General features: G+C 46.4%; 1 protein-coding gene across 1 annotated transcript; it reads right to left on the bottom strand.

The window, feature by feature from the left end:
- Nucleotides 1-8287: 8287 nt before the first annotated feature.
- gdf6a (growth differentiation factor 6a) lies at nt 8288-14991 on the bottom strand. The gene is made up of 2 exons (XM_056602435.1): nt 14527-14991; nt 8288-11078 (listed from the first exon to the last, which is right to left on the bottom strand). Exons 1-2 carry the CDS (start codon nt 14879-14881, stop codon nt 10177-10179), a joined length of 1257 nt encoding a protein of 418 aa, XP_056458410.1. The 5' UTR covers nt 14882-14991; the 3' UTR covers nt 8288-10176.
- Nucleotides 14992-15268: the final 277 nt, after the last annotated feature.

Raw genomic sequence — 15268 nt, 5'->3', positions numbered from 1 at the left:
TATGGTTTGAAGAATTAACTTATGGAGCAAAAATAAATCTGTGAGCAAGTAAAGTCATTTAGAAGAAGCCTTTATTCAAAGCTACTTACAGTAAATAATTGTTTAGCTAAATGCCATTATTCTGGTAGGTCTCAGGGATGTCCAGGGATGCCTTCAGGTACCTGGACATTGGGGTTGGCCCTTTGACTGGGATTGAAAATCTAGAAAAACAACTGCAACCCCCCTAACTCTTAAATTGAGCTATAAATGTTTTAAATGCCACTGATCACCTTCAAGTAACGGTCTGGGGAACAGCTGAATGCATCTGTAAGCACAAAGAGCAGCGACTCCTAACATGCCTAAGATCGGTTCAAGTCTTCTCTCATGTGGGAGTCTCTTCGCTGCTATAATCAACGTAACAACTAGGCCAACACAAGCCAGACAGGCAAACGGACAGATGGAACCACGGACAGACGGGCGACGAACAACCAGCGAGAACCGTATAACCGTAAAAAGCCCCAATGATCTTGCTCAATCGGTTATCAGAATTGAGCCTTGGGTGCCAGACACCAAACACAGGCTTGAAACTGCACGTGACCTCTGTCACGGGTCACAGGTGCACAGACAGAAAAACAAAGGGTGCCCAAACATGGTCAGAAAGAAACGAAATGAGAAAAGCAAAGAGTGAGACAGAGATAGAAAGTGGTTCAAACAAAGAGGAACAGGAATGCTGTTTACCCATCGCACTCATCCATGAGAGGGTTCCATCTTAAACAGTCAGTCAGCCGGACGTCCCTCTACCTCCACCCCCCCCCCCCTCTTACCCGAGTTCAACAGCAACACTGGCCGAGGCACACCACCTTCAACCCCCCCTAGCCCCATCCCCGCCCCCGACCCCAATCCATCCCCACCCTCCACCCCGGTCCTATAACCCGTAAACTGCCACCACTTTGCCAACACAAAAAAGAGGCCACAAGGCACTTTCCTTTTCATCCTAGCATTCAACGATCTCACACCCCTCCCCGTCCCCCCACCCCCACCCCCCACACACACACACCCCTACACCCTCCCAGCCTCCCCCCTTCCTCCTCCCCTTCCTCCCCCACCTTTGTATCAGTTGAAAGGCATATGGTTACCGCCATCGGAGTCCCCTGGCTGAAAGTGCCTTTCACTTTACCACAGTTCACAAAGAGGTCAGACTACAGCAAACAGAAATATTGTGTGTAGGAGCTCACGGTTGTGTGTGTGTGTGTGCGTGCGTGCGTGCCTGCGTGCGTGTGTGTGTGTGTGTGTGTGTGTGTGTGTGTGTGTGTGTGTGTGTGTGTGTGGGGGGGTGTGTGTGAGACATTGGAAAAGACCCAAAAATGAATCCTGAAGAATTCCTGCAAAAGTTTGGTTTGGTCAACCAACTGACTCCCAGCTTTGGTTCCAACAGAGTGGAACGCAGACTGACGTGAATAAGGGACGGCAAATGAGGGGAACTGACAGAAACTAACCTCAGACATGGCCAGCAATTCATAATTCATTCAACTCGAAGTCCATGTGCTTTGTTTTGAAGCCTCCTTGGATTTCCTGATAAAAGGCAAAAAAGCGGCCATGAAAATTATTCAAAGCCATGGTGTTTCCAATCAACCTGAATGGGAACAAATTTGAAACTGGAAAATAAAGGGCATCCCTGTTGGGTCTAAGCTTCATGATAGATCTATGTTAAAGCAAATAGACTGACAAGATTGTGTGTGTGTGTGTGTGTGTGTGTGTGTGTGTGTGTGTGTGTGTGTGTGTGTGTGTGTGTGTGTGTGTGTGTGTGTGTGTGTGTGTGTGTGTGTGTGTGTGTGTGTGTGTGTGTGTGTGTGTGTGTGTGTGTGTGTGTGTTCTGTCTGTCTCTGCGTCGTTCTGTCTGTCTGTCTGTCAACTACCTGTGTATCAGACGCTACAATGCATCCAGTGTGAGTCCCAGAGTGCAGGGCCACTCTGGGCTCTCCTGTCTCTTCCACTGTCTTTGTATCTCTCTGGTAAATGATTAATGTCGGGTGTTCCTCTGCTGACCTTGTTTGTTAAAAGACTTGTACCTGACAGGTTTCCTAAGTCTGTGTACTTTAGAGCCCTGAAAGAGGAAAAAATGACGTCTGATAAACAGTGGGGGGATTTCCGGACATCTGCCTCTGTCGCGTCATCGGCGGTGAATTATGTCCCGCTTTTGAGCGTCTTCTCGAGCTGCGTTATAGTGTCTCTATTGTTAAGCTTGGTAAGTGAAGCCAGGAGTTATGAAGGAGCTGCAGTACACAACCCCTCTAATTACACTGCCTGTTCGCGCACCAATTTACTACCAATATTTTTCTAGTCATGAAAGCTACTGAACTTAACGTTTGACTTGCCAGTGTGGGCGAAGAAGAACCGCACCAAAACACGGCACTGCGGAAAGCCGAGCTCGCCGCATGAGAGACGTCAGGCACATGAAACACGTCAGCGCCACCGGCTACAGCAGAATCGTCCGGAAGAGCGGACTCCTATTTCCCCTGCCCCCTCCATGATGGTTACGCTCAGTAGAATAACTTTTGGTGAGAAAGTGTCAGGCTCACTTTGATTCCTGGCCTGCTGGCTCCCCACAGAAAGGAAGGGGAGGTAGTTGGTATAGAGTGGTGTAGGTGGGATTGGTGGTGGTTGGGCTGGGGAGAATGGGTCTTTGAGGAGGTCTTCCCCCACCCCCTTGGTGAGCCACCACCAACCGAACCAAGCCAACACCATCACCGCTGCTGCTGGGTAAAAGGGCTGAGAAGGGGACACCGTAGTATAGTGAGGTCCATACTGCAACATTTATTTATCTCACAAATGACTGCAACCACAGTTAACTCAGCTAGCTTTAGTGTTTGGGTGTATTTGTGTGTGTGTGTGTGTGTGTGTGTGTGTGTGTGTGTGTGTGTGTGTGTGTGTGTGTGTGTGTGTGTGTGTGTGTGTGTGTGTGTGTGTGTGTGTGTGTGTGTGTGTGTGTGTGTGTGTGTGTGTGTGTGTGTGTGTGTGTGTGTGTGTGTGTGCCTTGGCAGGCCAGCTTGTGTGAGTGTGTGTTTGCGTCTAAGGGAATATTGGGGGGAAGTCGCATCCCTGAATGAGTGAGCGCGCCATAAATCTGTCCCTCATCGAAAGGACTAAATGAAAAGGAGCCTGTCATAAAACATCTGTAATGGTTCCTCCACCGCCAGGCTAATGGGGTAATTACCAGTAGGGTGAGGAGCAGCATGAAGCACTTTACTGTCTTTGGTAAACCAAGAAGTGTGTGTGTGTGCGTGGGTGAGTGAGTGTGTGTGTGTGTGTGTGTGTGTGTGTGTGTGTGTGTGTGTGTGTGTGTGTGTGTGTGTGTGTGTGTGTGTGTGTGTGTGTGTGTGTGTGTGTATTTACACATGTTTCTTTCTGTGGGTGGGGTCTGTGTGCATGTGTGTCAATGTGTGGATCATTGAGTCAATGGTCATGTGTGCTCACAAAATAAAGGTGCTGAATTTAAAAAGGAAATTGTATTCCCCTTGATGGTGACGCAAAAAGTCAGAGGCAGGCGAGCGTTTGTCCTGCGGCTGACCACCGTTTCCCACAATCCATTCTGTGTGTTGACAGGCAGGTACATCTAATCTAAGAGCTGCATTATTGATGCCTGGGTCTTCTGTGAGCCAGGCCGGAGCTCTGCATCTTCCACACCTCGTAATCAAGCATAATTGAGGTTAACTGTACGGCACAGCTGAAATGCTAGACAGGTAATCCGTAGCCTCCTATGATTAATGTAGTGTGTTAGTGTTCTGTGCTCTGACCTTTTGAGATAGGCCAGGCACCATTTTTAAGTGAAAGCTCTTCCCTCTGTTGAGTTGTGTAGTTGTCTATCAAGGCTTTCTGCCCACTGACACCCCCACCCCAACCCCATCACCCCTCTCTCTCCCATCCGCCACCAACTCTCCCCCAACCACCCTTCTCTCTCCTACCCACCACCGCTCTCTCTTTCCCCCCCACACCAGCCCTCCCTATTCTACCCACCGCCCCTCTCTCTCCCACCCACTACCAATATTTTCCCCCACCCCCATCTCTCCCCCACCACCCCCCTCTCTCCCACCCACCAATCATGGCTGATAGATAGATAGAGAGAGAGAGAGAGAGAGAGAGAGAGAGAGAGAGAGAGAGAGAGAGAGAGAGAGAGAGAGAGAGAGAGAGAGAGAGAGAGAGAGAGAGAGAGAGAGAGAGAGAGAGAGAGAGAGAGAGAGAGAGAGAGAGAGAGAGAGAGATGGACGGACGGACGGACGGACGGACGGACGGACGGACGGACGGACGGACGGACGGACGGACGGACGGACGGACGGACGGACGGACGGACGGACGGACGGACGGACGGACGGACGGACAGACAGACAGACAGACAGACAGACAGACAGACAGACAGACAGACTGACTGACTGACTGACTGACTGACTGACTGACAGACAGACAGACAGACAGACAGACAGACAGACAGACAGACAGACAGACAGACAGACAGACAGACAGACAGATACACATTTCTGACCTCTAGTATGAAGTTCCCCTTCTGCGTGTCAAAACCCTCTTGTCTTCTCCACCTTAATCCGTGTCCAGACCAATGCTGACCCCATCACCCCCACTCCAGCACCCTTCCACCCTTCCACCCCGATAACCAATGGCCAATAACCGTGTCTCCACTTTCTCAAAACAAGCCCCCCCTCCTGGACCCGAATTGGCAGGGAGGTCTTGTCCTTGCCGTGCTCCCAAACATCCACATTGTCACAGTTAACCAGAGTATATTTGCTCTTGGCTGGAGCTCATTCAGACTTGCACGCAAACATCGCTGACACGCGGACACTCAGACGCACACATGCCTCCTCACAAAAAGAGAGGGACTACAAAAGGAGGAGCACACAAAGAGAAAAAGGGAAAACTCCCCCCCCCCCCCCCATTCCCCACCGTGTGAGTGTGTGGATTGCCGCTGTGGAGCGTGGGGTGCTACTAGGGTGTACTCGTGAATTGGGAACGCTGTGGGACGCAGGTCAGCATCTGTAACATAGACCAGGGCTTGTACGTGGATGAGGGGGGGGGGGTCAAAGGTCAGCCAAAGACATTCCTCTAGAAAATAAACAGAGAGAGAAGAGGTTTGGCTGGACAGGTACTCCATGCAGATCAATCAACCAAACTCGGGTTGATTTACTCTCTCCCTCTCTCTCTGGTGTCGGAGGTTCTGATGGCTTTCAAAGCCTTCGTCTCTGGAGCCTACCCAGACCTTAACGGGGCGAAAAAAAGAATACTTTTTGATCACCTATCTTACCGCGCAGCGAGGGAGGTTGAGGCTTCTAAAGCTCCGGTGTTTTGAAGCTATGAAGTAGAGCAGAAGAAGTAATGAATGAAGACACCCTGCTCTTGGGTTTCTCCTCACCCCTAAAAGGTTGTGCAGTGCAATACAATTAGCAGGTTATCTACGGCGATGTGAAGTGAGTCTCTGCTGTCTCTCCCTGGCTACCTTATGGTCTGATGATTGGTTTTGGGTCCTTTTTATGTCTGGGTCAATTAGGTGGTCCTTGGCCCTTAAAACTCCAGAGGTATAGCTGCCCTTCGCGGGTCTGAAGTGACATAAGAGATGGGCAGATGCCCCATTAGAGGGAACACCCAAATCCTTTGTTATGCTTGTGCTGTTGCTTCCTGGTTTGTTGTCCATTCTCTAGTTAAAGAGCAGCTGCCAAGGGCAACCATCAACTCTTTGTCGTGCGCTTCCCTCTCCGGTAATCCAATTAGAGAAGAAATCTTTTTTTATTTTTTTTATGTCTTGCTTACTGTTTGCAGAGCGGCTGAAACAAAAGAATGTTCTGAAATCATCTACGTCTTCATTGATTCCCCCCCACCACCCTCTCCGTCCCTTTCGTGTCTGACTGCTTCTGGGGAACAGGAAGAAGAATTGCAGAAAGCAGTGTGACCTCTGGCTTTGAGGCACAAGCGAGTGTATTTAGTGTTGAGATCCGCCCCTGCCTTTGTGCGGGGGCCCATGGTTCAATGGGAGGCGGCGGTAGGGGTCAGTCCAGGCATCTGCTGCTCCTCTGCACCACTCACCTCTCCATCTGGGCAGACCGCTGCTGCCCTTCTGGCCTCTGACACATAGGCACACCACACACGCAATGCGCAGTCCGACATACCTCAGGATGTGTGGGGAGGCATATGATGCTCTTTGTCACAAGACGAACCCTTCACAATATAAGCAGGACAACAAGCGGGGGAGAAATAAATGCGTAGGGTGTAGGGTGTTAATGAAACGTAAGAAGTAAAATTATAGGAAAAAAAGGTTCTGCTAGTGGTCCACACAGGAATGATTCACATGGTACCTCTTGCTCTCTCGCTCACCCCCTCGTCATTCTCTCTCTTTCTCTCTCTCTCTCTCTCTCTCTCTCTCTCTCTCTCTCTCTCTCTCTCTCTCTCTTTCTCTCTCTCTCTCTCTCTCTCTCTCTCTCTCTCTCTCTCTCTCTCTCTCTCTCTCTCTCTCTCTCTCTCTCTCTCTCTCTCTCTCTCTCTCTCTCCCAGACTTTTGAACTTTCAGCTGCAACCCAAGTCCAAGCGTGAGAAATTCCATGTGCATTATCTCATACCACGACTCAGTGCCCTTAATACATTCTTCTGCACGATCCAGAATCCTCGCCGTCCAAAAGATCTGTTTGATTTATCTCCTTCCTGTCGATAACGACATCACTGATAATGCAGGGGTTAAACACGGGGAACACAACATGGCCCCAAGCCTTGGAGCGAGTCCCGGGCGTTCCACTCTGACCAACACCTAGTAGATCTTCGCTCATGATGCTTCTGCACATGTATCGCGGGTCTCTTACGAGGAGAGCATCTATGCACAGATGTGAGGTGTCAAGGCTGTATTTGTGTTACACATTCTCCGCATTTCTGATGAAAAGGGCCGGCTTCTTTGCCAATTTCTTCCTTGAATAAACTAAAACATTAGGACGGAGTTTCAAATAAACATAGAGCTTCTCTTGCTCGCTCCCTCCCTCCCTGAATGAGCCCACGGCAGATAGACAACAACGTGGTTCGTATGAAGAAGGAGTTTAGAGAGGGGTTCAATGTAAGAGTGAGGGATTGTGCTGGGGGTAAACAAAGCATTCCATTCCTTTTCATCACCATTTAACTGTTTCCCTATATTCAGTCTTCCGCTCAGTGCAGTGCCCAACAGACCCAGGAGCTTGTCAAATAAATATAAATCAAACGTTTACTCCGTAAAGTCACCTGGTGGTACTTTTCATATCTCTGTCCCCCCGCCCCAACCCCCCCCCCCCCCCCCCCCCCTTGCGTTAATACGGGCTAAACTATGACATATAATCATTGATTTTGAAGTTCTCCTTCAAAGGCTGCAGACATATTTCTCATCTCTATTTGGGATAATCACCAAAGCATTCACAATCATTTTGTACTGCTGGCTTTTTCTTCGACAAAACCCCCAGCACTTATCCACATATCGGGGAGAGGAAAGGGCATCACTAGTAGCAGCCGTGCATAGCTTCCTGGTGATGCCCCTCCATCCGCCACATAGACATGGCCTGAAGGGCCATTTGGTTATACTCAGGGGAATGGTTGTTGTGTCAGCCATTTGCAGGACTGCTAAAGAGTGCACTTAGCATCCTCCACTTCCCCTAGCAAACATGTGGGGAGTGACATGATACTGTACAAGGGCCTGGACAACATATAACATTTCAAAGCTATTTCCTAATTGTTTCCAGGCCAAGGTCGATAGCCTATATGGAAGCAATCCCTGCTTTCAAACGTACCTTTTTTTTTTCATCCACAGATTGGGAAACATTAAAGTGTTAAGTAAACTTGACCCAGGCTGGCTAATTCATTGGGAAATAGCTGTGGTTCATGGATTCAGTAACATATCAGTGACAGTCCGTGTATTTCCTTTTGCTAGGATGGTCACCATATGTTTACATAGCTTTTTTTGAACGGTTCTGAACCAGACGTACACTGAACAATGACATTCATTGTCTGCGATTGTAGAGTGAATAGTTTTAGACGGGTATAGAATATTTCGCTTTCATAGCATAAGGCAACAGACCCTGCAGACACATTGGGGATCATATACTGTCATTTGAATCATGTCAAATTTTGAAACCTATTTCTGGATAGTATATTGTACAACTAGCTACTAAAATAGCACAAGTCAACCTTTGGATGATCCATAAGCTTAAGAAATGCAATTTAAGAACATTTAAGTCAGTTAGATTGATGACTTTGATTATTTTTTAAAGACTGTTTAATATGCATAGATATAGGACTGGAACACAAACGATCAATGTACAAATAGAATCTCATATCTTGTTATTAACAGTCATAGTAACTAAAAAAACGAAAAAAACAGCAAATAGTCATTACTTCTTTCTCACCACAAATACATTGATGGAAGATAACATTCTTCGCTTCTGATTTCAGTATCGAAAGACAATGTTATGGTTCTACAATGTTTATTTCACTCCATTGAAACTGGCCAGGGTCTTAAATAAATCCGCTCCATAAGTAATAGCCAACCAACCACACACTGCGGATGTTTTTGTGTGTCTGTAGACAACGTGTATTGCCAGTCATGAGGCTCAAAGCACATGGGAGGCTTGAAGAAAGGAGGGCGGAGCTTAAGATGGGAAGAACAAGGAGGGTAGATTTGCTCTTTATATTGGACTTTATTTGTACAGTAATGGGGTCAAATGTTATCCAATAATATAGGAATATATATGATTTTTTTTATATAGCATCGAAAAACTCTTTACACTTTAGGTGAATGCACCTCAAAACTCAGATCCTCTATGCGATTATGAGGTAGACATTAATAATGGTATTTCCACCCTCTGCAAAAAAAAATATTGAATACACCTTAAATTACTCTTATTAATGTAAGACATATACGATTATCATGGAACTCTGTACACCACAAATAATAAAATAATTATAGAATAGACATTTTAACAATTTGAGTGCATCTATATATTTACAAAGAAACGTTTCTCATTTCTTCATTAGTTGCACTTTGTAAAGTTTTTTTCACTATACAAATATTTACAGCTCAAAACAATGAACAGCAGTGCATTAAAAGCTAATGTGCATTTAAATATCATCTCCTCTCGAGTCTTTCTTTCGGCCATTCTTTTCAAAGGAACAACCGCGTGACTTTAACGCAGTTAGATGTGGAAGTGCATTTAGTATAGAAACCGACTCTGAGCAAGTGTTTTTCTCAGGAACGTCTAAAGGCAGCGTGGTGCACCCCGTACTTTGTCTTCACAACAACCCTTCCGCTTTAATGTAGGCACGTCATGGTTTGTGTCCGTTTTGTCGAGACTAACGGTCGTCTGTGTAGACCTCAGAAAGGGCCTGGCGTTGATTGGGAACCTGGATGGAGGCAGCTCATGATAAATCCCTATAGGGGGGTGGGGAATCTCTTCAAGGCATTCTGCGCTATTTCTCTTCCTCAGAGTCAATCCAACGTGTGTGTCCAGTAGAATGTGGAGCTGGGCCCTTCGGGGCCCGCCGGTTGAGGGCACATCGGGGCGAGCGGGACAGTCCCCAGCTGGGCCGTGGCAGTTAAAGCCATGGGTCCCATCGCAGGGTCGACTGGGAGAGCTGCAACAAACAGGCCAACCCCGGCTTCTTCTGGCACCGAAGGCACGAACAGGTGCATCGTTCAGCCCGGACCTGTACTCAGTCGGCCAGTAATCCTAGGACGTGTGGTGGACTGACTCGGTGTTGGCGCGCGTAGCGCAACCCAATTGGCGAGAGGCTCCCACGGATTCCCACGTCCTTCTGATCCTGGCCCACTATTCTGTTCCTTCTGTCCCTCTTTCTATACTTTCGATCTTTGTATAGGCCTACCTCGTTAAATCCATGTCTTGGGGGCATTGGGGAAACTAAGTCCGATTGTTGATGGTTTCTTTTTTTCCGAGTTGAAAATGTGTCGTGACGTGTCATGTCATTCCAATGATTGTGATGTGTGAGTCTGAATAAATAGCAAACGGCGCCTTGTAGGTCTATCCCTTTTTTTATATATAACAATCGCCTCGTGGTGTGCTTTTTTTCTGTACTTGTGTGTGGGGAAACGCGCATGCGTGCCAACTTAACAAAATGTTTCTACCGCCATTTAACGTGGGGCTATCTTCCACCGATGTTGACCTCTGACCCCACCAGCTACCTGCATCCACACTGCTCCACCACCATGTCCTCGTACTGCTTATACACCACGTTGTTGCCCGAGTCGATGTAAAGGATGCTGATCGGACTGAGCTTGGTCGGGACGCAGCAGCTAGGCGGCGTGCTGTTGGGGTCCATGGAGTTCATGAGGGTCTGGATGATGGCGTGGTTGGTGGGCTCCAGGTGCGACCTCAGGGGGAAATCGCACACCCCCTCGCAGTGGTACGCTTCGTAATCTAAGGGTGCGATGATCCAGTCGTCCCAGCCGAGCTCCTTGAAATTAACGTGCAGCGCCTTTTTGCTGCATCTCGATTTCGTCTTCTTCCCGTGTCTCTTCCCATGGCGGTTATTCAAAGCAGTCCTCCGTCTGCGGCGGGCTTTTAACTGGAGGCCCCTGTCCTCCTCCTCCTCCTCCTTGCCTGAGCCCCGCGACTTGATTTTCTCTTTCATTTCATTGAAAAGATTCTCCCTCTTCTTGGACCTGGCGTAGACCACGAGGATGGCCTTCTCCTGCTGGGGGCGGCCGGTCCGGTCCAGTCCCAGCTGCCGCAGGTCCACCTCCGTGTCGGACCGACCGAGGGTGACCTTGAGGTGGAAACAAAGCGGGGCTGGCTTCCCCGTGGCAGAACGCGGATGGTCTTTAAACATGTCCCACACGTCCATAACCTCCCATCCCGGTTTTCTGGAATCCAGCGGATCCAGGGATCTGGAGTGCAGGGGTCTTTCCGAGCGACACGGGTACAGCTGGAGGTTGTATGGGCCCGTCGCTGGGACCTGGACTTCCGTGGACGCTTTTCTAAATATCCTCAACTCCGCTCCGACGAGCTCCTCTTTGTCTGAAAGTGCCGAGACATCAAACAGATAGCGTTGTCGTCGCAGAGGAGAGTGCAAAGGATCGTCTGCAGGATAAAAGAGAGAAATAATTGCAGTCAGATTCACTTAGAGTGTACAGTGCTCAGCAGGGGGAGGGAGGGAGTGCATTCCCACATGAGAGGGCAGAGGATTTACGAAGGCCCGATCACATCTTATATTTGGCTTATGCCAAATACCTAGTTAACGCTTGACTGCTTGATCAAATGGAAGTATGTTTTTAATATAATAAAATAGCACGGCTGTGCCTAGTGGACGTCGATATGTATTTGTAAATTTGATATCAGGGCTGATATTAATTTGTCTTTCGTTCCCGAATCAGACCTTGAATGATTCGCTTCATTAAATCCATAAGAAGCCGGACATAATCTAAGCTACTGTTATTCTTATTCAATGTAATCAAGCATATCCAACGACATTAAACCCTTACAGCATGCCTACTTTCAGCGAAAAATGACCCACATTGACGGAATATTTCGGCCTACTGATTTTTTTTTATTTGACAATCTGAATTATACCCCATTAAAATGGTAGAATAAATGTATACGAAGTTTGTGTCGAGATTCTTCTTCAGCCAACACAAAGACTTCAAATTATAGGACTCACCTTAATGATATACCTGTTTTATAGCCTATAGGCCTACCTATTATTAAAAAAACGAGTCTAATCATTGGATTTTATTCATTGTCTGCTCTAATAATAATCTGATTCGAAAGATTTGTTCATGCCACAAGTTAATTTCACTCGATGATTTATTATATAATTTCACCATGTGCCGTAAAACACATTAGGCCTATAAGAATTAGCCCTGCTAAATTATTGTGAAGCACTTAAATCCATGTTGGAATATGTCTCGATTTTGGTTTGAACATGTTTTATTACAAATTGTTGAACAAACACGAGGGACATTCATAAGTAACGATATTTAGCGCCGAGTCAAAAGAACAGCACAACACGGCACCCACACTCCACCATTAATGCCTTATTATTGTGCATACCCCAAGGGCCTTTAAATGTTTCATCGAGGTAAACCAGTGTGCTTGAGATCCGGCCGTTCCTGATTTTTCTAAACTATACACACGGTGGTTAAAGCTTTTTTCCGAGTTCATTTAGTTAAGAATACATACACCTTTACAACCTACATGTATAGATGTATTTATTTCCAAAAAGGTGTCAGTGAGAAGAAATTATAATTGGATCATTTGTCTCTCTACGTTAAACTGAGACGTAAATCTATCAACGGAGACGTTGACATGTCATTATGTTACTAATTACAAACATTTCCTTTTAATATGATTTGGTAGTTGCATAAAACTGGTTAAACAATTCAAGACTATGTAAGTTATTAAACAAATTAAAACCACAAAAAAAATTGGAGCATAAACAAATGCTTTAAATCTCAAACTCAAAGTGTGATGTGTGTGTTACCATTTGGTCTTCAGCTTGAAATATGTATATGTAATATGTATGCATCATTTAAATTTCATTTTAGCTAGATTTAGAGAGCAAATCCTTTATTTGGGTTTATAGGCTGTTTATATGGACCTAAATATATGTGTGTGTGTGTGTGTGTGTGTGTGTGTGTGTGTGTGTGTGTGTGTGTGTGTGTGAGTGTGTGTGGGAGAGAGAAAGAAAGAAAGGAAGAGGGAGAGAGAGAGAGAGAGAGAGAGCGAGAGAGAGAGAGAGAGAGAGAGAGAGAGAGAGAGAGAGAGAGAGAGAGAGAGAGAGAGAGAGAGAGAGAGAGAGAGAGAGAGAGAGAGAGAGAGAGAGAGAGAGAGAGAGAGAGAGAGAGAGAAGGGGGGGGGGACAGACATGTTTCGGTAGCTTTGGAGGCCAACCAGAATCATCGTGAATTTCCTTTCATCAAAAGGGATTTTCAAATTGGATTGTTCTTGTTTTTTCTATCATTTTGGACAAGTGACTTCTCTTATAAATATTATTTACAGAAAAAAAAATATCACCGCCTAAAATCCCTCTGCGCCCACTGCAAGCTGGTGCGTAAAAGCTGGGTAACCATAGGCAAAAATATACGCGCCAATAACTTGTCTTCAAACAATAGGTTAAGCTGGCCTCTCTCCGTCGATGGTCATTCTGCATGGTTAATGAAATGCAACACTTTAAAATGTGGTGAAATCCCAAACGAAACCACGAAGGAGCAAAGTAAGAACGGAAGACAAATATTGTGTTCCGCAATTAAAGTGGCGGTCGCACGGGGAGGCGCGCCTTTCAAACCCAACCACTTCACAGCGAAGGAAGTACTCTTTCATTCCATTTTTTTTACTTGACGTTTTGAGGGTGCCATCGGCTGAGCTAGGCCATTATAGTAGAAAGACACTGGTTGATATGTTATGACACGAACTCTCAATTAGAACATCATAGAGTTCAAATATACTCCAATCAGCGGTTCGATGCAGCAACCCTCGCGGGGACCATCGAGGGGTCAAAGCCGGGGACACATGAAATCCAAAACCCAGGAGAAATTCGCTCGTTTTTCTATAACACCGTTAAAAGACTTTCCAAAAACCCGAGCGTCGGGGTTTTAAATAGAAGTGGACGCAAAGATTGCCTTTATTTAGCGTTAATTTGTGCAAAGATTAACTCGGGGTGTTATTTCCCTGTTTGTTGGCTCGGTTTCTGTTTATTTGATTGTGTTTGCTTACTCTGTTCAGTCCCATCACTTGGTTACACATTTAACTGACCCAAACACCTGCTCTTCACATCACCCCACCCCACTGTGTCAACGTGGTCCGCCGCACCGGGTTCAAAGGAGATTTAATCTATGTGGAATTACAACCTTTATTCATTTGATAATTTCTTCCGTAAAACCGGGCAATAGGCCATTGTGCATAATATTGAATAGATAAAAAGCGGTTTAAAATGTTCAGTTGGTTTATCTGGAGGAGGAAATGTTGTTCGGCCATCATTTATGGTGTAGTTGGTCGGTGATTTATAACTCACTCAGAGAAAGGCTCAATTAGGGTTTTACTGTCGTGTTACTCGAGGGTCAATGGAAATATATTATAACATAATGCTTCGCAAAGTTTACGCGCTTCAACGGCTCAATAAACTGTATCTGGACCTTCCGTCGTTTTTAATTCAGTGACTAATTTCTGGCAAATATATGTGCAGCTTGGTGGAGCATTTAGGAGCATAATAGATTTTATTTTGGATTAATTTCTTCATTCTGAATAAATAGGCCTACATCTAATTGATGTATTGAAAGGGATATAAACTTGTATACTGACTCATGTTTGGCGTATAGGCCTACTTGTGGTATTTTTTCTCTGTTCTGTTTCTGATTCTGTTGTGTATTTCTATGGTTTTAACAAATATTGTATTTCATAACTAATGACACTGGCGATTTAGAAAAAACATGAATCCTACTTTGCAGACTCCTCGTCTACAATGGGCCTACACCAAAACAATACATGCCCAAAAAACCCTTGTGATGAAATCGGACCATAGAATCAAACCAACCTGCTCCACGGTCCACAAAACTTGTGATGGTGTTGGCAGATTTAGAGGAGAGGAAGAAGCTGGCGTTTAGTCCCAGTTTCTCCGCGGCGGAATAGGTCCTGTATATGGAAATCATATAGTCGTGGGGCACCACGGCGTACTTCAAGTCTTCACGGAGATGGTCCGTGACGGGAGAAGAGGAGAACATCTCTCGCAGTAACAACTTGGATGATCTCTCCGCGTCAGGATGGGGCGCTCTGCCTCCCTTGTTCCTCCTCTGCGTGGAAGGAGAAATAACAGCAGCGGACTGAAAACATGGTATATTCCAGAGGAAAACAAAGAGCAAGTAAATCGTCACCACTCGAGATGCGTTCATGGTTGGTAACGTCCCAAAGAGGTCGAGGAGAAAAACTTTCAAGTCCAACAAGTCTTTGAGTAACCGCTGCGTAACCGGGAGAGTCGCGCGGCGCGGTCGGTCCAGACTCGGAGCTCTGCTTCACTTTTTTGCGCCTCTCGTCTCACTTGAAAAGTGTGCTGGCGCTCTGCAGACTTCGCGCAAGAGCATCGACTGAGTCGCTGGCTGATCGAGTCGAGGGGAACACGCCCACAGGACCAGGAGCTGCCGGCAGGACCGATGCAAACCGACCCGACCTACACGGCCGTTAAGAACGGATGAGGCTATTCTAAACATGTGTAAATAAATACAATCATCTAGGCCTACTACTTCTCAGATTTTTTAATATACCGTAGACTAACACCACCG

The sequence above is a fragment of the Gadus chalcogrammus genome, chromosome 11 (assembly GCF_026213295.1).
Source record: "Gadus chalcogrammus isolate NIFS_2021 chromosome 11, NIFS_Gcha_1.0, whole genome shotgun sequence".
NCBI lineage: Eukaryota > Metazoa > Chordata > Actinopteri > Gadiformes > Gadidae > Gadus > Gadus chalcogrammus.
Note: the sequence above shows the minus strand (reverse complement) of the source record. Positions and strands in the feature narration are given on the sequence as shown.

Bases quoted from the DNA above. Each gene is read 5' to 3' on its own strand.
- gdf6a (XM_056602435.1), bottom strand. From the start codon at position 14,881: ATGAACGCATCTCGAGTGGTGACGATTTACTTGCTCTTTGTTTTCCTC. The intron at 11,079-14,526 runs GTTGGTTTGATT...TTTATCCTGCAG, and splicing joins TTTTGTGGACCGTGGAGCAG to ACGATCCTTTGCACTCTCCT.